The sequence below is a fragment of the Urocampus carinirostris genome, chromosome 16, assembly GCF_059441175.1.
Source record: "Urocampus carinirostris isolate Australia breed hairy pipefish chromosome 16, RoL_Ucar_1.0, whole genome shotgun sequence".
Taxonomy (NCBI): Eukaryota; Metazoa; Chordata; class Actinopteri; order Syngnathiformes; family Syngnathidae; genus Urocampus; species Urocampus carinirostris.
Window position 1 is genome coordinate 385,176 of NC_142364.1, and position 22,533 is coordinate 407,708.

A 22,533-nucleotide genomic window follows, 5' to 3' on the forward strand; every position below is an offset into this window, starting at 1 on the left:
TGGAGCCCATCCCAGCAATCATCGGGCAGTGGGCAGGGGACACCCTGAATTGGTTGCCAGCCAATCACAGGGCACACAGGGACAGACAACTCATTCACACCTAGGGACAATTTGGACCGGCCAATTCACCTGAAATGCATGTTTTTGGAATGTGGGAGGAAACCGGAGTGCCCGGAGGAAACCCACGCAAGCACGGGGAGAACATACAAACTCCGCACAGGAAGTCTGGAGCTGGATTTGAACCCACGCAGGAGGTTCCCCTGACTTGAACTGTGCCGCACATGATTAAAATGCATGAGTAATACATTAAAACAATACTTTTTTGTTCGTTTTAATCCCTCTTTCTGTCTCTCTATAATTATATATTCAAACTATATTAAAACGTTGGTTTTAATATGTATTGTTTTTAGCGCATGCGCGACTTAGATCACCACTAGTCGCAGATCATGCTTCGGCCGGGGCAAAAATGTCGCTTTGTTTATGCAGCGCCAACTACGCCCTGCAGAGGACGCCAAATGACTTACACACCTTAAGGATACTAAACTCTAATATGTTGTGAGGTAAATTCTTAGAAGTATTTATTTAATCCGGCGGCTATCTATATGTTATAAAATGTACTTTAAGTCCAGTGACTTTCTTTCGTGGAAAAGTCTAATAAATACACGATGCATACACGTCACTATCCATGAGACCGTTTCTTAACCACGCCCACTCCCCTGACGTCACACACTTGCCATCCTGGCCCAACCTTCGCTTCAGGGAGCATCTTGAAGGAGTTCACTCGGTTCTCTCGACTTCTTTTTTTGGAACCTTGCAAGTCCAATCTGAAAGCTTTTGCAGCGATATGGTCGTGCAAAGGATTTTCCGCGCAGTCATCATGGGACCCCCGGGCTCCGGGAAAGGAACAGTGTCTGGGCGGATTAAGAAAACTTTTGGACTCCAACACATCTCCAGTGGCGATATTCTGCGGGCTAACATCAACGCTAAAACTGGTAAACATCGAATAAGTCGGGAATGGAATCGGATAGGACACTGTTGGTTCAAATTGGGTGGTGCACTCGCTTTTTCCTTTTTTTTCTGCAACCACTCCTCGCTTATCTGCGACATGCAGAGTTTATGCAAGCGGCGGGAGAGGTTTAAAGTTTGCACTGAAAACACTTGGGTGGGATTGAACTTTGGAAGACGACTTCCTCCTCGAAGGAATGATTAAAAGCAGTAAAGATAAGGAAGACAGTCGATTTTAAACAGACGTGCGTGATGCATTCAGGTGAAGTCTGCAGGGTAGTAAAGCAGACAATCCATGCAACGGTAATTGTGCCCCCCTATATAATATGACCCACTTCCGGGTCTTTGTTTCAGAGTTAGGCCTGCTGCTGAAGTCCAGCATCGATGGAGGTCAGTTGGTTCCCGATGACGTCATGTCTCGTCTCATCCTGACTCACCTGCGAGCGATGGAGCGCAACGGAAGCGGATGGCTGCTCGATGGTGAGAACTTTTGGAGTTGAAGGACATGCCTTAAAAGTTAGAGAAGGGAGTAAACTTGTAATAAAAATACATGTGAGGCCGTTTTTTATGGGTAGGCAATGTCAGGACCAGCATAAAGGGTGGACCCAATCGCGTAACGCTTACCACAAGTCGTACCTGTCAAGCTGTACGTTTTTGCGGTACAAAGTACGTTTATTGTGCATTTAAGACATGTACCACGTACAAGAAAATCTGTACGGAAAAACGCAAATTTGTCAATGATGGGCACCATCCGGTATACACCGACTATCACCAAACGGCAAATCAATCAAGTCAAGTTCGCCGCGGTTGCCTCTATCTCGGTATCGGGTTTTTTTTCCCGTTGCAAACGAAGCAAGCGGTTTGATGCTACTGTGCCCATGCGTCTGCCGCCTCGGATTTCATGTGGTAGTTATGTAGTGAAAGGAAGTCCGTCTCTTTTTAGAGAACCGGCTTTTTCGGCTCAACTCTTTAAAGAGCCGGCTCTCAAACAGCTCACTTGCTTTGATGCATTATATTACGAATTATTATGTTGTATAAAGAAGTTAAGGAAAAAAGGAAGTATAAAAGGAGAAAATGAAAAAAGACAGGTTTGTGGTGATCCCTTTAATCAGTATATTACCAACAATAATTTAATGCAGAAAATGACTTAATCATTTGAATAAGAAAATGTATTATTCTACTTAATTCTATTTGCATGTATATTTTCCTTCTACAGTGAACGTCCAAGCGACTTCATTTTTGAACTTTTTTATAATAAACCTCATTCATGTCGAGCAACAAAATGTTCATTAACAATGTATATGATATAACAAAACACATGCACAATATAACATGTTAAACTCCATAAATACGTTTGAAAAAAAATATGGTGTAAGATTATTTTGTAAGGGAAAATATGACGGTTTGTAAGGGCATGGAGCCCTGGAGCGCGATAGGTTATGGGTCGAAAAAGGCTTGCCTAGTATACAATGAGGTTCGCAGACGGACTGACAACAGGGGACAGACAGGACTGGGTTCAAATAGTGACAGGGAGCCAATCAGAACCCGCGGCGGTTGGCGCCAAATGAGCAGGCATAGGTGAGTAATCATGACAAGTTCCTGAATGTTCTGAAAATTGTTCAGTAACTTTCTTTTCTTCCAGTGATCCGCTGAGTAACTGTGACATTCATCCATATCAGTAGGTGGCAGCAGATTACATAAAAAAACTTCTGATATACTTATTATTGACATCAAGTTTGCTTTCCAACAAAAAATATGGAAGCCCCAAGTGATGCAAGGCTGATTGTATACGTCCTTTACTTTTGCACAAATGTTCAATAAGTTACATAAACACATTTTCAAACTACAGCGACCAAATGATGAAGGTGCTGTATCTGAGTCAGATCAGGAGGATTCTACTGCTACTGGTAACTAATTAAACCAGTATTTTCCGTTTAATATGGAGCAAGAAACCCTGAGCCACCCCCCCAAATGGCTTGAAGAGGGATAGAAATCATAAATTTAAAGGTAATCCCAAATTCTAAAACATGCAAAATGTGAGGAAATAGTACGTTTTTATATATATATATACTGTATATATTTCATAGCTGTGACATCATCGGAGGAACACCTGCACCCTTATGTTGAATTGGTGAAATAAGAACAAAGGAACTAAATGTCATGATTACTGTTGTGAAGCACCTGTGCCCGCTCATTAGGCTCCCTGTCAGTATTCGAACACAGTCCCGTCTGTCCCTTGTTGTCAGTCCGTCTGCGAACCTCAGCGTATACTAGGCAAACCTTTTTCGACCCTGACACCCACCTGTCCGGTTTTGCTCCTGTCTGTCTCCGGCGACGACCCAATTTGATACTGACCACGTCTGCCCTCCCGTCCCGGCTTACGACCCGTTTCTGACCCGACCACGTTTTTGCTCTCCTGTCCCGGCTATCGACCTGTTGTCGTTGGAATGCCACAGAATGGTTTGGGCATGACATCATCAGCGCTGACTCTGATTTTTGTTTGTTTTTTGCCCCCAGGTTTCCCACGGACCCTCATCCAGGCCGACACCCTGGATCAAGACTACAGCGTGGACACGGTCCTCAACCTGAATGTTCCTTTCGCTACCATCAAACAGAGATTGTCTTCTCGCTGGACTCACCTTCCCAGCGGCAGAGTTTATAACCTTGACTTCAATCCGCCTAAAGTGCCTGTAAATAATGTCCACCTTCCTCATCAGCACACGGAACGATCAAATTCGAAAATAAGATTTTCATTTAACGTTGCTTAATCAATAATAAAATGAGAGTTACCTCAAGCTAGATAGATGTATGGATAGATAGATTGATAGATGTCTAGATATATATTTAGACATCTATCTAGATCTATCTAGATCTATCTAGACATCTATCTAGACATCTTTCAATCTATCTAGATCTATCTAGACATTTATCTAGACATTTATTTATTTATCTAGACATCTATCCATCTCGACATCTATCTATCTAGACATCGGTATCTATCTAGAAATCTATCTATCTAGATATCTATCGAGACATCTGTCTATCTATCGAGACATCTATCTAGATCTAAATAGACATTTATCTAGATCTGTATAGACATCTATCTATCTTGACATTTATCTAGATATATCTAGACATCTATTTATCTATCTAGACATCTATCTATCTAGACATCGGTATCTATCGATCTAGACATCTATCGATCTAGACATCTATCGATCTAGACATCTATCGATCTAGACATCTATCTATCTAAACATCTATGTATCTAGACACCTATCTAGACATCTATCTAGATATCTATCTAGAAATCCATCTATCTAGATATCTATCGAGACATCTATCTATCGAAACATCTATCTAGACCTATGTAGACATCGATTTAGATCTATCTAGACATCGATTTAGATCTATCTAGACATCGATTTAGATCTATCTAGACATCGATTTAGATCTATCTAGACATCTATCTAGATCTATCTAGACATCTATCTAGATCTATCTAGACATCTATCTGTCTACAAATCCAACTATACATATATCTATCTATCTAGACATCTATCTGTCTACAAATCCAACTATACATATATCTATCTATCTAGACATCTATCTATCTGGCATGGAATGAAGTGCAGAAAGTTGTGACACTGGCATTACTTCTAAATTATTTAGCATGAACTGCTAAAGTGACACTATGTCAAGACCAGAACGGAGACAGGACCCACTTGCGTTACGTTTCTCTCAGTTTTATTAGAAGAAAGAGAAAGGGTTGCACCCACAATACAGTGATCGCTGGGCGCGGGAAGCAGGTCGCTCTGAACGCGGAAGTGGGACTTCCGTGGCCAGCAATGGCGATGTCGGGAACGGAAAAACGGGTCAGTAGCCGGGCCAGGAGAGAAAAATGTGGTTTGGGTCGGAAACAAGTCGTAAGCCAGGAGAGGAGGTAAACGTGGTCTGGAACAAAAACGGAAAGAGCAGGTCGGTAACCGGGACAGGAGAGCAAAATCGGGGTCGTAAGCGAGTCGTAAGCCAGAAAAGGAGAGAAGCCGTAGTCGGGGACAAAAAGAGGTCAGAAGCCGGAACAAGAGAGCAGACGTGGTCAGGATCAAAAACGGGTCGAAGCCGGGGACAGACGGGACCAAAAAACGGGACAGGTGGGAGTCAGGGTTGAAAAGGGCTTGCCTCGTGTTCACTGAGGTTCGCAGACGGACTGACAAAGGGGACAGACAAGACTGGGTTCAAATACTGATCGGAAGCCAATCAGAACCTGCGGCAGTTGGCGCCACAGCAGAGTCACATCAGTAGTCATGACGACCACAGACTGTTATGACACCATCCCCTGATCCAAAACCGACATGAGGGCAAGGAAAAACTCAAAACCTAAACATAAGATAAATGAAGAAACCTTGAGAAGGGACGGCACATAAGGTTTTTCGCAAAAAAACACCATATTTATTAGCTTGACTTTTGCTCATTTTAGTAACCTTAAGTTGACAGGTATGCTGTGTTGACTTATGACAGTTTTATGACATAAGTGTATTGTTTTTAGGGACGTGATGATGTCACAGGAGAGCTTCTGGTCCAGAGGGACGACGACACGCCCGACACGGTCACCAGGAGACTGAAATCCTACGAAAGCCAAACGGAACCCGTCTTGGAATATTACAGGTAAATGAAGCCTTTGTTTGGATTTCTGGAGAGAGGGCCACAAGACGAGACAGACGGGATCGATACCAGACACTGGAGTATGGATTTTGATAGCAAACAGGACGAGGTAGACGGGGACGATACTGAAGATTGTAGCGACGTATCAGACAGGGCGAGACAGACGGGATCGATACCAGACACTGGAGTTCGATAGCAAACAGGACGGGGTAGACGGAGACGATACTGAAGATTGTAGCAAGGTATCAGGGCGAGACAGACGGGATCGATACCAGAGACTGGAGTTCGATAGCAAACAGGACAGGGTAGACGGGGACCATACTGAAGATTGTAGCAAGGTATCAGACAAGGCGAGACAGACGGGATCGAAACCAGACACTGGAGACTGGAGTCTGATATCAAACAGGACGAGATAGACGGGAACGATACCTGACACTAATGACCGATATCAAACAGGATGAGCTAGACAGGAACGATACCCGAAACTGGAGATTGTAGTAAGGTATCAGACAGGACGAGACAGATGGGCTCGATACCAGACACTGGAGAATGGAGACAGATATCAAACAGGACGAGATAGACGGTAACGATACCTGACACTGGAGACTGCACACCGATATCAAACAGGACGAGATAGACGGGAACGATACCTGATACTGGAGATTTTAGCAAGGTATCAGACAGGACGAGACAGACATATCAATACCAGACACTGGAGACTGGAGTTTGATATCAAACAGGACAAGATAGACGGGGACGATATCCGATACCTGAGATTATAGCAAGGTATCAGACAAGGCGAGATTGACGGGGATGATACCTGATACTGGAGTCCTATATCAAACAGGGCGAGATAGACGGGAACGATACCTGATACTGGAGATTGTAGCAAGGTATCAGACATCACGAGACAGACGGGATCGATCCCCAACACTGGAGACTGAAGTCAGATATCAGACAAGATGAGACAGACGGTATTGATACCAGACACTGGAGATCAATATCAAACAGGGAGAAACAGACGGGATCGATACCATAGACTGGAGTTCGATAACAAACAGGACAGGGTAGAAAGGGACAATACTGGAGATTGTAGCAAGGTACCAGACAGGGCGAGACAGACGGGATCGATACCAGACACTGGAGACTGGAGTCCGATATCAAACAGGACGAGATAGCTGGGACCGATACCCGACACTGGAGACCGATATCAAACAGGATGAGATAGACAAGAACGATCCCCGAAACTGGAGATTGTAGTAAGGTATCAGACAGGACGAGACAGACTGGATTGATGCCAGACACTGGAGACTGGAGTTCTATAGCAAACAGGACGGGGTAGACGGGAACTATACCAGACACTGGAGACTGGAGTCCGATATCAAACAGGACGAGATAGACGGGGACGATACTGAAGATTGTAGCAAGGTATCAGACAGGGCGAGTCAGACGGGAACGATACCCAGACACTGGAGACTGGAGTTCGATAGCAAACAGGACGGGGTAGACGGGGACAATACCAGATACTGGAGATTGTAGTAAGGTATCAGACAGGACGAGATAGACGGGATCGATACCAGACACTGGAGTCTGATATCAAACAGGACAAGATAGACGGGAACGATACCCGACACTGGAGACGGATATCAAACAGGACGAGAAAGACGGGAACGATACCAAGCACTGAAGACTCGAGTCAGGTCTGAATCCTGAGAGGAGAGAAGGTTTCAGGGAAAGAAACCGGAGCTTGCTGATCTGGTTTGTCGCAGCTCTGTGGGGATCTTTGAGTTCCTCTTTGTGCCTTTCCTTTGCTTCGGTGCCGCATTCCTCAAAGCTGTTGCAGATTTGAACTTTGGTCCAGACAACCGAGTCGGCATTTTTCTTTTCATAAAAACAAAACACAAGCTAGCTAGTCACACTCATCTCCTTCAGCCATACATGTCCCAATACTTGGATGCCATAGAAATACAAACAGAATTGAATTATGTAATACTTAATGATATGACATCATGCATTTCATATACGTATGCATTCTGCCAGGAGGAGGACCCAGATGCGTAACGTTTCTCACATAAGCTTTATTTTATGGGAATGGAACAGTCATGCACGTCAACACAAACGCCAGTGATTCAGGGATCGCTGGGCGGAAGAAGTAAGGCAGAAGTCTGGCGTGGAACATCAGGAAGCCAGAGGCCGAGGAGATCGATACCAGTTACACAAGCAGATACCGGACAGGACGGGACTGACAGGATTGATATCAGATACAGGAAACTGGAGACACATATCAGACAGGATGAGACTGACAGGATCGATACCAGACACTGGAGACTGGAGTTCGATATCAAACAGGATGAGATAGATGGGGACGATACCCGATACTGGAGATTGTAGCAAGGTACTCTGATAGATACTCTGATACAATACGCAGCTAAAACGTCATTTTTTATGGAGGTAATACACAAACACTATTAAAATATTACGTGACTACCTGCTGAATAGAATTGCATTTCATGACATGATTTCAAACAAGATCGAACCTTCCTGTGTGGAGTTTGCATGTTCTCCCTGTGCTTGCGTGGGTTTCACCCGGGCACTCAGGTTTCCTTCCACTTTCCAAAAACATGCATGTCAGGTTAATTGGCCCGTCCAAATTGTCCCTAGGTGTGAATAAGCGATTGAGTTGTCCGTCTCTGGTGCCCTGCGACTGGCTGGCAACCAGTTTGGCTTCCCTCCTGTTTAAGCTCAGTGCTCTCACTCACCTTTTGTCAGTCCGTCAACGAACCTCTGCATCCGCAAGACGTGTGTTTTGACTCTGTCTTGTATCCTACTTGTGTATCCTGTCCGGTATCGATCCAGTTTATCTCGCCCTGTTTGATATATGCAGATAATGGATGGATTTCTTGTCACGGTTGCCATGGCGCCCAATAGGCCCCACCCGTGTGGCGCCAGCTGCGGCTCGTTGACAGATGGTTGGCTTTCCTTCTGTTTAAGCTCAGTGCTCTCACTCACCTTTTGTCAGTCCGTCAACAAACCTCTGCCCCGCAAGACATGGGTTTTGACTCGGTCCTGTTTCCTGTTGGTATTCCCTGTCCGGTATTGCTCCTGTTTATTTTGTCCTGTTTAATATCGGTTTCGAGTTTCGTTCCCATCTAGTTTGTCCTGTTTAATTTCCATGTCCTGTTTTGGTATCAATCATGTCCCGTTCCGTCCGGTATCAACCCCATCTGTCCGATATCTACTCGGGCAATTGGTATCGATCTCGTCGGCCTCTGGCTTCCTGTTTTTCCACGCCAGACTGCTGCCTAACGTGCATGACTTCCCATTTCCCGTAAAATAAAAAGCTTGTGTGAGAAACGTCACGCATTTGGGTCCTGATCCTGTTCCTGTTTTTGACATTTCTAACATTGGGATGTATCAAAAAATACAGTTTTAAAGGGTTGGTTTAAGGGACTTTTAAGGGTCTTTCAAGATTGACCTGATTGGTTGGGTTTAAAGAAAATACTTTTAATTTGGTTGTACTTTGAGAGTAATAAATAGGCCTTTTAGGGCCCTCTGCTGGCTAAGGGCTTTTGATGAGCTTTCCCTCTTTTGTCCGTTTGTTTTTCAGGAGTAAAGGCGTCCTGAAGACCTTTTCCGGGACGGAAACCAACAAGATCTGGCCCCACGTCGAGACCTTCCTTCACAAAAAGCTCTCCGGGCTCAATCAAAGCCTCGCATAGCGCAAAGCAGGACGGAACTTTGTAGGATGCTTGAAATTTGCTTTCGTCATTCCAGGTTGTGCCTTAGACACACGACCCATTTTTAACTTTTGTAAAATGAATCTTAGAAGACACTCCAGTTTTGAAAGTCCAGATTTAGCTCCCTAGACGGGGTTTTGATTGGCTCCCTGTCAATATTTGAACCCACTCCTGTCTGTCCCCTGTTGTCAGTCCGTCTGCGAACCTCAGTGTATTCTAGGCAAGCCTTTTTTGACCCGGACTCCCACCTATCCCGTTTTTGCTCCAGTCTGTCTCCGGCTACGACTTGTTTTGATCCGGACCACGTCTGCTCTCCCGTCCCGGCTTACGACCTTTTTTGTCCCCGACTACGTCTACTCTCCCGTTCTGGCTTACGACTCGTTCCCAAGCCTGACCACGCCTTGCCCTCCCAGTCCCGGCTACCGACCAGGTTCTCCGTCCCTGACACCGCCATCGCTCGCAAGAAGCATCATATTCCACACGTTAAGCGAGCGTCTTCTTCGACGAGGGCAACTTAAGTCTTGTACACTGAAAACCAGCATGATTTTATCTGCAAAATTATGCATATACTTCTACTCTATACAATCATTTTCTTTGATGAAAATAAATATTTTCTTGTACAGAAAAAAAATTGATTGTCATGATTACTGATGTGACTCAGCTATGCCGCGGGTTCTGATTGGCTCCCTGTCAGTATTTGAACCCAGTCCTGTCTGTCCCCTGTTGACAGCCCGTCTGCGAACCTCAGTGTATACTAGGCAAGCCTTTTTTGACCCTGACTCCCACCTGTCCCGTTTTTGCTCCCGTCTGTCTCCGGCTACGACCTGTTTTGCTCCTGACTACGTCTGCTCTCCCGTCTGTCTATGCTTACGACCTCTTTTGTCCCCGACTACGTCTAATCTCCCGTTCTGGCTTACAACTCGCTTCCGACCCCGACCACGCCTTGCTCTCCCCTGTTCCGGCTACCGACCAGTTTTTTTCCGTCCCTGACACGTCATCGCTTGCTACGGAAGGTCTCCGTGTGATTGGGTCCCTGTCCCTATTTAAATCCAGTCCTGTCAATCCCCTGTTGTCAGTCCATCTGCGAACCTCAGTTACCACCAGGCAAGCCTTTTTGGACCCTGACTCCCACCGGTTTTTGCTGCCATCTGTTCCCCGGCTTCGATCCGTTTTTGATCCTGACCACTTCTACTCTCCCGTCCCGGCTTTCGACCTTTTTGTCCCCGACCACGTCTACTCTCCTTTCCTGGCTTTCGACTCGCTTACGACCACATTTTTGATCCCCTGTCCCGGCTACTGACCCGTTTTTCCGTCCCAGACACCGTCCTCGCTCGCTACGGAAGATCCACTTTCGCGTTAGGAGCACAATCAGAGTACGAGAGCGACTTGCTTCCCGCTTCCAGTGAACACCGGATCGTGGGTGCAGCCCTTCCTCTTTCCTTCAATAAAACTTGTGAGAAACGCAACACAATTGGGTCCTGTTTCTGTTCTGGTCCTGACATTGATTGACTTCCCCAGAAGCAAACGCGTTTTTAAAGGGACACTGTGTAATATTAACACTAGATGTTTCTGTATTGTGTAGTACTACCAAAAACGAGCGCTACGAAGCACAAGACAGACTAAAAATGACAGACACTCAAACTGACAATACCACACCATTTTTCTTCTCATTCAAGTTTTTTTTGGGGGGGTATCATTAACAGCAAGATGGCGGACAAATAGGTCAGCTCCTTATAGGTGAGACTCATGTTGTGTAAAATAAACAAAAAATACTCGACCTAGAAGATAGTTATCAATTTTTACTGATCAATATTGTTTTTTGGGAAGTAGGGTAAGGGAAGATTACCACTGAGAGGTGATCAATGATACACACTGTCCCTTTAAACTTAAAAAAAACGTCATTTCTTACACGCCCAAAAGTTAAGGCGTTTACCACCATTTATTCAAGACCAATTGTCAAGAAACAGAACCGGATCAGAACCCAAACGCGTGACGTTCTCACACGAGCTTTTTATTCACGGGAAATGGGAGTCACGCACTTTAGGCAACAGTCTGGCGTGGAAAGACAGGAAGCCAGAGACCGACGGAATTATCCGACCAAATATCTGACAGATGGTGTCGATACCGGACCGGACACACAGGATTGATGTTGAAACAGAATATCCAAATTAAACAGGCAAACTAGACGGGAACGAAAACTCGAGAGAATCATAAACAGGACAAAATTAGACGGGAACGAAACTGAAAACCGATATTAAACAGGACAAAGATAAACGGGAACAATACCGGACAGGGAATACCAACAGGAAACAGGACCTAGTCAAACCCACATCTTATGGGGCAGAGGTTCGTTGACGGACTGACAAAGGAAGAATCAGAGCACTGAGCTTAAATAGACCGAAAGCCAATCTGTTAATCAACACGGGCGGGGCCAATTGGGCGCCATGGCAACCATGACGCCAATATACTTTAGTAGTCACAGAGCTACCAAACACTGAGAATCATCCGTAGTTTGACTACGCTAGTTCATAACAAATTATCCATTTTCTATGAAAACTACAAAAAAATGGCAGTAACAAATAAACGTTCATTTTCCTTCTCTAGATGGCGCTCTTGGTTTAAATAAAAGGGCTTGTTCAAAATATTTCCCGGGCATTTTCAAACAAAGACTCCCATCTAGAGGATTCAATCAATATTGCAGGTTTTTCTAGATAAAGCATTTATCTAATGAGAATTTACTATTTCTTTAAGGATTGTAAAATGGCCTCTATGAGGTTGTCAAGACCAGAACGGAGACAGGACCCACTTGCGTTGTGTTTCTCACAAGTTTTATTGGAAGAAAGAGAAAAGGCTGCGCCCACGATCCGGTGATTGCTGGACGCGGGAAAAACGGGTCAGTCGCCGGGACAGGAGAGCAAAAACGTGGTCGGGGTCGGAAGCAAGTCAAAAGCCAGGAGAGGAGAATTAACGTGGTCAGGATACAAAACGGAAAAAGCGGGTCGGTCGCCGGGACAGGAGAGCAAAATCGGGGTCGCAAGCGAGTCGTGAGCCAGAAAAGGAGAGAAGCCGTAGTCGGGGATAAAAAGAGGTCGGAAGCCGGGACGGGAGAGCAGACGTGGTCAGGGTTGGAAGTGAGTCGTGAGCCAGAATAGGAGAGAAGATGTGGTCGGGGACAAAAAGAGGTCGAAAGCCGGGACGGGAGAGTAGACGTGGTCGGGATCAAAAACGGGTCGAAGCCGGGGACAGACGGGAGCAAAAAAGCGGGACAGGTGGGTGTCAGGGTCGAATAAGGCTTGCCTAGTGTTAACCGAGGTTTGCAGACGGACAGGAGAGCAAAAACGTGGTCGGGGTCGGAAGCGAATCGTGAGCCAGAATAGGAGAGAAGACGTGGTCAGGGAAAAAAAGAGGTCGAAAGCTGGGATGGGAGAGTAGACGTGGTCAGGATCAAAAAACGGGTCGAAGCCGGGGAACAGACGGGAGCAAAAAACGGGACAGGTGGGAGTCAGGGTCGAATAAGGCTTGCCTAGTGTTAAACGAGGTTTGCAGACGGACAGGACTCCGTACAAGTACGGATCGGGAGCCAATCAGAGTCCGAGGTAGTTTGCGCCAAAAGAGCGGGCACAGCTGAGTCACATCAGTAATCATGACAGAGGTAGCAGTTGCGAGTACCGATACTTCCATAAAAAGCTAATGTTGGAACTGATACCTGGTAACGGTAATCTCTCATCCCTACTGAAAGCTAGTACATTGAGTAAAAACACTGAAAACAAGAACAAAATTGTCAGGGACCAGAACAGGATCAGGACCCAAACGCGTGATGTTCTCACGCGAGCCTTTCATTTTACGGGGAAATGGGGAGTCATGCACGTTATGGAAGTAGTTTGGCGTGAAATGATAGGAAGCCAGAGGCCGACCGGATCGATACCAATTGCCTGAGTTGATATCGGACAGATGGGTTCGATAACAGACAGGATAGATAATGAAAATAAACAGGACTAACTAGACGGAAATGAAAACTGGAGAAAATAATAAACAGGAAACAAAAAAACTGAAAAAAATAAACGGGAACAATACCAGACAGCGAGTCAGAACCCACGTCTTGCGGGGCAGAGGTTTGTTGACAGACTGACAAAGGGAGAGTGAGAGCACTGAGCTTTAATAGACAGAAAGCCAATCTGTCAATGAGCCGCAGCTGGCGCCAGACGGGCGGGGCCAATTGGGCGCCATGGCAACCGTGACAGAAATGAGAAAATAACAAGGGAAAATAAACGTATTCTTTGTATGTTTCTGCCTTGTGATAAAATGAGCCTCGGCTGATGGATGTAGAAAATATCAACTAACCCCCAGCAAATAATAAAACAGGAAAATGATGACTTCAATCGATACAGTGATATTTTTTATTGTATACAATATAATTTAATGCATCATCTGGTCACACATTGTTGTCTTTTTCCAGCCCACAAACTGAGCCAAGTCCTGAAAATTCTGACGGGAACACAGCAAGCCAAAAAGAAAATCTAGCCGCAAAATAAAATTCGTCGTCAGACCTTAATGAGTGCGCTTAAAAAGAAAAAAATTCTAAAGTGCAGGACACATTCAGACGCCGAGCGCTCCTTTTTGCATACGAAAGAGAGACTCTTTTGAAAAGACCTGAGTCTGTCAGGAACAGAAGGAAAAACAGGTCGATAGCCGGGACAAGAGAGCAAAACGTGGTCGAGATCAAAAAACAGGTCGTAGCCGGAGACCAACGGGGAAATCGGGAACGGATAAGTGGAAAACGGGTGAAAAAAGCAGGACTGACGGGAGTCAGAGTCAAAGTGCTTGCCTTGTAGAAACAGAGGTTTGCTGACGGACTGACAACAGGCGCGACAAATGTCCAGTGGAGGTGTTATGAAGAGGGTTAGAAACTCAACAGCAAACTGTATTAAAAAAACGGAACACGGTTGAAGAAAAAGGTTGGGAAACTCAAATCCGCTGCATCATGGGAATTAATTGGCACATCCTGTGGTATTGATGAGAAAAATAATCGACAATCCGTCCTCCTCTTGTCCGTTTTCTGTATACACACTGGGTCCTCCGGGTCAAAATCAGCCATCGTCACTAAACCCAGATTGATTACCGTAAATTCCGGACTATAAGCCGCTACTTTTTTCCCTAACTTTCAACCCTGCGGCTTATTCAGTGATGCGGCCAATTTATGTCATTTTTCTGCTCGAGTACAAAAGGTAAGATTTAGACCGGTGGAATATATGCGCCGAGGAAGACTGCAACTTCTTAGCTTGTGCACAAATTAAATTAGCGTAAACCCTCATCATGCAAATTGCAAAAAGAAAGGCACATGACGCAACTTTCAAGCTAAACGCAGTCGAGCAGTCCGATATAGGACTTACTTTGCGAGCGTGATGCTAGTAGCGTTTTGCTACCCTTCACAGGCACGGTTTGGGATGAAAGTTATATTATTAAAGCTTTGAAAACTCTCGGTCTACCGTCTTTCTTTGTAAATATGTGTAACCATGTATAATATGTATTTGCAACTGTATATTTTTGTCTCGTATTTATTTTAGAAACTTATTCTGATATGTTTTGTACGAGCAAATGAGAAAGAAGGGGCGGGGCAAACGCGGGCTGACGGGAAGTGGAGTAAAGATGAGACGTGTTTGTGGACGCGGCCGACAATAGTGGATATATATTTTTCCCACCCTTACCTTTGGAAATATACACTTTTTTCCTTGGATTACTTTCAACGGGCACCTGGACTATGCAGGTCTGCATTAAGTCTTAAGTATCAGTATCATTTTCCGTTCATTTGGCCGGCTGTGTTTTTTGGACCGTATCGGGTAAGGGTTAATTACATGTTTGTATTGCGTTTTTTCAATGTGGGCGCATGCGGCTAATATACAGGTGCGGCTTGTGTATGTACAAAATCGGTTTTCCTCCCAAAATGTAGTGGGTGCGGCTTATAATCAGGTGCGCTCTATAGTCCGGAATTTACGGTACATTTTATACACGAAATTTTATATTCCCTGGTGATATCACAATAGGACTTGTATAGTTCTCCCGCTTAGAATGTATTTCTATAGCGTCCTAAATGTAAAAAATATGCGAAAAGCAGTTTGCATATTACAACTATGCAGGATGCATATACATCAATTCTAATGACTTGTGTTTTTTCCCCTCCAATAAACAATTTAGGACAACGCAAAGCAGTGTTCAGTACAAAAATAAGAAAAATAACACTTTGCTACAGTTTGATCTAAGGCACAACAAAAACATTGTAACAAAAAAGAACTCTAATTTATTTGCCTCATGGGTCATTTTGACCCCAAAACCATCTTTTTGAGGTTTTTTGTCCAGCTAAATGTGATTTTAAACAGAGCTTCCCTTTTTCAACTCTTGGTTCCTAGCTAGGAAAAGTCAAAGTTTTAAGTTAAAAAATCGAAATGAGGGTATTTTTTGGAGAGGTTGAACACAATGACGGGACATTTTGACCCAGAGACAACAGTAGGGTTAAATTTTTTTACTCTGCACCCGAGATAGACTCCATCCGATTCATTGGACGACCAACAAATCCTATGCATTCGGTATACCGTCCTCGACAAACCCGATTTGTCTTTTTCGCACGGCGTCTCCGGGAGGCCTGAATCGTGTCGGGGAGTCGCACGGAACCCACCTCGGGTTCCTCTGACGATCGAAGCTGGAACGCGGTAATGGCGTTCATTGCTATTGAGCTCCGGTGTGGTCAAAGAAGGCTCCAAAGTGGAAGATGAAGAAAGGTCGTCCTTTTTCCTACGAGGTCTCCATCATGCGGCTCTCGTCGCTTTCCGTGGAAAGTCCGGCTTCTAGACAGCGCTTGGACGGGTGCTCGCCCATCTGGCGGAGGGGAAACGTTTAAAAAAAATCAAGCTGATTGGTAAATAGATGTCTAGATAGATGGCTGTCTAGATGTCTTGATTGATGTCTAGATAGATAGATCAATGGATGTCTAGATAGTTGGATGTCTAGATAGATAGATGTCTAGATAGATAGATAGATGGATGTCTAGATAGATAGATAGATGGATGTCTAGATAGATGGATGTCTAGATAGATAGATAGATGTCTAGATAGATGTCTAGATAGATATATGCCTAGATAGATAGATAGATAGATGTCTAGATAGATGTCTAGATAGATATATGTCTAGATAGATAGATAGATGTCTACATAGATAGATAGATGTCTAGATAGATATCTAGATAAATAGATGTCTAGATGGATGTCCAGATGTCTAGATAGATGTCCAAATGTCTAGATGGATGTCTAGATGGATGTATAGATAGATAGATGGATTTCTAGATAGATAAATGTCTAGATAGATGTCTGGATAGATGTCTAGATAGATAGATGTCTAGATAGATGGATAGATATCTAGGTAGATGGATAGATGTCTAGATAGATAGATGTCTAGATATGTAGATAGATAGATAGATGCCTAGATAGATAGATAGGTGTCTAGATAGATAGATGGATGTCTAGATAGGTAGATAGATGTCTAGATAGATATAGGTCATGTATTTTTGCTTATCATTTAAATCAATGTGAGTTTTTTTAATGGGTGAAGTTTGTTTTGCCACGCAGATGCGCCACATTGTCCCTTTTAAGTCAGGACGGACATGCTACCCTCAGTATATTTTATGAGGCCTTTGCTAACTGCTAGTAGCAAGATGGCACCACATGGCTACGGAGAAGAAACTCACTTGCGATAAGGAGTTTTGAGATTCTTTGGGGTCGGTTCTGCAGTTGGCACTTTTACTCGTGAGCCTATGTTCTCTCACTCTGCATTTGAAGGCCTCCAGCTCTGTGCGGAAGACGTCCATATAGACGTCTTGTCCTTCCTGCAAGAAAACGCGCGCCATCTCAATAATTTATGACAATTAAATGGCTGATTTTGTTTTTTTAAAGTTACTTTGGCTTTTTGGAAGAAGAGTCTGAAGCAGCCTCGGGGGTCCTGCCCCGAGTTTGACGCCATCTCCAGGATAAACTGCATTGCTACAGCTTGGTGAGCCACCTGCTCCATTAGCGCTTCTTTCTGAAGAAGACAAAGTGGACAAAAAAAAACAATTCTCATTGCTTTCTGGAAGTATATTTACCCCAAAACACACGATAATGCCGACTGATTAAAATAATCTTCTTGAAAGCATTTCTACATTGTTGGGCGTTCATTGTTGTAATCCTTTAGTTTTGCCACATAATTTCCGTTAAGAAAATAAACAGACTCGTAAAGAGAAGTCAAACATTTACAACTCTTTCAAAATGTCAAAACAATTGTTCAAAGTAAAATACACAGTTGCGAAACTTTAAGTGTTAAGTAAGTGTGAAGCACATTGTAAAGCGTTTTGGGAGGTCTTCATTGACTTGAAAAGCGCTATAGAAATGCAGACCATTTACCATTTAAATGCAGTATCGCAACTTGCTAGTGTCTCCTCCTCATAATGGCTCAGGGTGTGTGCGGCAACATCATGTATAAATATTTGTGCATTTATTTCTTTTATTTATAACAGCCTCTAATGTTTACAGTTAAGACTGTGACACTTTAGAAAAAGTACTTATTTTTCGAGGCATGTGTCGCCATTTTCTGTCTTTGCATGATTGTACAATGTTAAAAACATCCTATGGTTATAGGTTTTAGCGCACAAAAATGCGTTTATTCGAGGAATCAACTCCTTGCCCTGAAGAATTCCCGGGCCGGCGTGATGAGGGGGCCCTATCATGGATGCAGAGCCGGAGCTAGCTAAGCGGCTAGCGGCGTTATAAGTCTTCGGTACCGTCCGTAATCATGGTAAATGTGAACTCTCTCCCAAATAAGACTGACCAACTGGCTGTGCTGGTGAAAAACATCGAAGCAGTTTGCTGTGTTTTACGGAAACGTGGCTCATGTCTAGCATCCCGGACGCTATGGTGGAGCTTCAGCGCTGTTAGGGCAGACAGAGACACAAAAGCCTGCGGGAAGCGGAGAGGAGGCGGACTCGCTATCTACGTGAACACGAGGTGGTGTAACCCTGGGCACAAAGATTTGCATCTGCCGCAAGGACGTCAAACTTTTGGCCTAGCGTGTGACGTCACCCACTCCGTTGTTGCTAAACTACAACACAGCACCCTGAGGCCATCCTATTAATCTGTTTACAAAAGGATACTGCTGGAAGTATGAATTTCCCTACAGGGATGAATGAAGTATCTATCTATCTATTTAATAGTTATTGGGCATCATTATAATTTAGCATTGTCCTAGTTCTTAAACTAGAAGTGTAAATCCATGTCCTGTTTCATAGCACAACTGTCCCACAGCGCTTCAGAAATAGTACATAATGACAAAACATGTGTCCTGGGGCTATGGGTTGAAATCTTACCCCCTCCTGCTGGAGAGCGACGCACCACGAATATAAATAGTTGGCGGCTTCATCGCAGAGGAGCCCGGGTTTCTCTGCCAGGAATCGTTGACTGTCGTCCCATCGTCTCAGCATGCCTGGACAAAATAGACACTAGAGTCAACTTAAAAGGACAACGGCCTGGTTTGGATCTCTGCTGGTGAATTACCAAAGTGTCTGAGGTCCTGCTCAGACGTTTGGAGAGATGATGCCTCGCCCTGTGTGACTACACCCGCTTGCTGTATGACGTTGATGATGCTCTGGTGGAGACGGAGGACATGAGAGCATGCACACTAGAGGTCGACGGACAATAGGGCAGGCTGATTATTGGCACTGATTTGGGTATCAGCATTCGTATTTTTTTGACGGGCCCATTATTAAGTCTCAGATGCAGCAGACACTCCCTCTCCCATGCTCCTACTCCTCCCCTCCTCGCTACCCACCCCTTCTAAGTGGATCAGCGACCAGGGGCAGAGCAACTGAAGCAGGAACCATAACGTTAGAGCGGCTAACTCGTCCCGACATGCCTGTGTCGGTGATATAAAAACGATTTTGCGATTAAGAAATAACGTAAAAATTATACCTCGTTTAAGGGAAGTAGTTCAGGTGGAGTGTAAAGTAGGCTTAAACGTATTTGCTCAAAAGTGTGTATTTCTAATCAGATTGTATGGCCCTTTTTGGCTTCTGAGTTTTATGGTCTTTGTTGAAAAGTGTTGGTACACAAGACACGGGAAGTGTCTTCTGAGTCAGATATCAGTATAATAAATTTTAAAACCTTACATTACATAAAAAAATATTTTTGGGGGGGTTCGCCTTATAATGATGAAAAAAAACCCACGAATCTTGTATTTAGAGAGGCAACTGCAATAGATTTTGAAAGCAGCCTCACCTTATCAAAAACATCCCAACTGGCGTCGCCCCCCAGCGAAGGTCCCGGCCCAGGATCCTGGAATCCCAACATGCACTCCTTGCGGCGCCACTCCTCCTCGGCGCTGGTGAGCTCGGCGGGGCCGGCCTGAGTCCAAGCGTGCTCTTGCTCCAGCGACTCGGCGCCGTGAAAACGTAAAGCGCAAAGGCGGTCCTGGGCTTCCGCCATCGTCCAGCTGGACACCATGGAAGCGGCGGGACAATCCTGCTGCTGGCTCTCGTGCGGGGACGCTCCAACACGACGATGCGGCTCGGCGGATGACGACTGCGGAAAAATACGCTCAATTTTGATTTGAAGAACCTGGAATTCATCTCATCTAGGAAAAAACTTGGAGCATTTTCAATCAGGGGTGGCTGTTAAACCTTTCATAAGGGGCTGTAGTAAATGTATAATCCCAAAGGTGAGAACCACCAGGAAAAGTATGTCTGTGTGTGGGGTCAAACTTTGGAACAATGTCCAATTATTCACTTGTTCAAATTTAAATACAAAAAAACATTCCTGGTGGACCACAGAGATGAAGAACATGGAGTACGAGTGGTACGAGAGATTAGAAATACTGCGTCTACAACTATAATTAACCTTGTTGTTATTGTTCCTATTATTATATCATAACTGTTATTATTAATATTATTACTATTGTTGTGCATTTGCTTCTCACTACCCCTTTTCGAAAATATCATGTAACATTATTTTGTTGTAGCACGGCGGCGCAGTGGTTAGCGCGTGTGCGGCACAGTTCTAAGGTCTTGGGAGCCTCCTGTGTGGGTTCAAATCCAGCTACCGGCCTTACTGTGCGGAGTTTGCATGTTCTCCCCGTGCTTGCGTGGGTTTCCTCCGGGCACTCTAGTTTCCTCCCACATTCTAAAAACATGCATGTCAGGTGAATTGGCCGGTCTAAATTGTCCCAAGGTGTGAATGAGCAAGCAAACTGTCTGTCCCTGTGTGCCCTGCGATTGGCTGGCAACCCGTTCAGGGTGTCCCCTGCCCATTGCCCGATGATTGCTGGGATGGGCTCCAGCACCCCCGCAACCCTACTGAGGATAAGCGGTGCAGCTGATGAGATGAGATTATTTTGTTGTTGAATTATTGTTTTCGTTCTGTTTTTATTTTCATGTTTGAATAAAGTTTTAAGTACGTTCTTTGACTCCTGTAGGTTCTAGATCAGGTGAAGGTGTCATAATAGTTTGTGGTTTGCAAAAAACTGTGGTCTGTGCTCTTTGTGATTAAGGGCGTCACAAATAAACAGGACTTGACTTTTTAGTCCTACTGACCAGGGCTGCACGAATAACTGCAATCTCATCGAGATTGCGACGTGACGCAATGCAATTGTGTAATCGCAAGACACTGCGTTTTTCTTCAAGGATTCCGTGTTTGTGTTTTGCTGTGAGTAAATGAGTGCAGCATTGTGTTTTAACGGTTATTATCGCTTGATAAGGTTAGCAAATGACTGAGATTGACTGTTTTGCTCTATAGCTTTTGCAACAAAGGCACAGAATCTTTTTGATGTTGCTAAGAAGAACAACATGTCGATAAAATGAAACTCCGTGCAAAGATTTGAATATTCGTATAAGCAGCTTATAAATGACACTTCTCCTGTTGATACAGTATATTTAATATATGATGTGCCTGTACAACTGTAATCAATATTGGTGTGATGCTTTTTAGTTAACCGTATGCTAGTTCTTACCTTGACTCGGCCTCTTGGCTGTGAGCAAGTGTCTCGGCCCTTGTCTTTGTAGCGTATTGTGATTTGACCGATAACGGATAATGGATAATTGATAAAGAATATAGAACAATAAACCTTACAAAATACCCCCCCCCCCCCGACCCTGCAGATATATAAACGGGAAGACACGTGCAAAGTGGACCGACACAGACAAAAACCGAGAAACTCGATCGAGCTGCATAACATTGGTGTTATCAAAAAGTAATAGCGGTGCGTGACGTCACTGATGGTTAGCAAAAACAAACCCAAAACATGGCTTGCTGTCAAGTCAGCCATTTTTGATTTTTGCCAGATTTAGTTCCAGGCGAATCTCTACCTGCTGTTGAAGACGACGTGCATCCCTTTCGGGGGATTCGCTGTCCGACAGCCCGTCGTTGTTACTTCGCCACTCCATGGCTGCTAACTAGCTAGCTAGTAGGAGGGGCAGCCTTGTCCCAATTCTTATAATGATCTAGTGGGAAGGAGTTATAAGGAAATCTCCGATCTGATCTTTTCAGTGGAAATCGAAGTGGGCAGCTGAAGCAATAAAGCGACCACAGCAGACCCACTCGTGCGTCTGGCGGCATTCCTGGCTTGGCCACTGCAACTCTTTTTCCAACCTCTACGTAGCAACCACGTGGTACTTTATCTTTCGGAGTTATAATTTGCTTTGTTTACTCAATCGAATGTGAGAATATGTTAGTGTTTTTATATGAAAAAAAACAGCATATAAGAGGAACTGTATATTTAAATCAAATTTAAACTAAAGTACTCGTGAATCAAACCAAAAGAGCGTCACTTTCACGTCCGTAAATCAGGGTTTCTAGAAAGGTGTGTTGAAATATTAATTAAAAAAAAAAAACAACAATTTCGCTCCAAGGGGAAAAATAATTATTAGCAAGCTTCCAAAAACTTGTAAACACAACACTAAACGACTAAGGGAGGCACTGGCAGCCATCTTGCGTTGCCATTCATTCAGCAACCTTATCCTAAATTCATTGCTTTTTTTTCCCTTATAAATCTGAATGATGCTGGAAATTTAAATTTAAAATATATTTTAAAACGTATTGTTTGAAAACATTACCGTAAA

General features: G+C 44.2%; 2 protein-coding genes across 2 annotated transcripts; one reads left to right on the forward strand and one right to left on the reverse strand.

The window, feature by feature from the left end:
• Positions 1–729: 729 nt before the first annotated feature.
• On the forward strand, positions 730–9,781 carry ak3 (adenylate kinase 3). The gene is made up of 5 exons (XM_088355500.1): positions 730–992; positions 1,360–1,485; positions 3,523–3,695; positions 5,555–5,673; positions 9,278–9,781. Exons 1-5 carry the CDS (start codon positions 845–847, stop codon positions 9,387–9,389), a joined length of 678 nt encoding a protein of 225 aa, XP_088211626.1. The 5' UTR covers positions 730–844; the 3' UTR covers positions 9,390–9,781.
• Positions 9,782–13,790: 4,009 nt separating this feature from the next.
• Positions 13,791–22,057, reverse strand: cdc37l1 (cell division cycle 37-like 1). The gene is made up of 7 exons (XM_088355494.1): positions 21,781–22,057; positions 19,700–20,002; positions 18,980–19,070; positions 18,793–18,908; positions 17,352–17,474; positions 17,143–17,280; positions 13,791–16,277 (listed from the first exon to the last, which is right to left on the reverse strand). Exons 1-7 carry the CDS (start codon positions 21,856–21,858, stop codon positions 16,194–16,196), a joined length of 933 nt encoding a protein of 310 aa, XP_088211620.1. The 5' UTR covers positions 21,859–22,057; the 3' UTR covers positions 13,791–16,193.
• Positions 22,058–22,533: the final 476 nt, after the last annotated feature.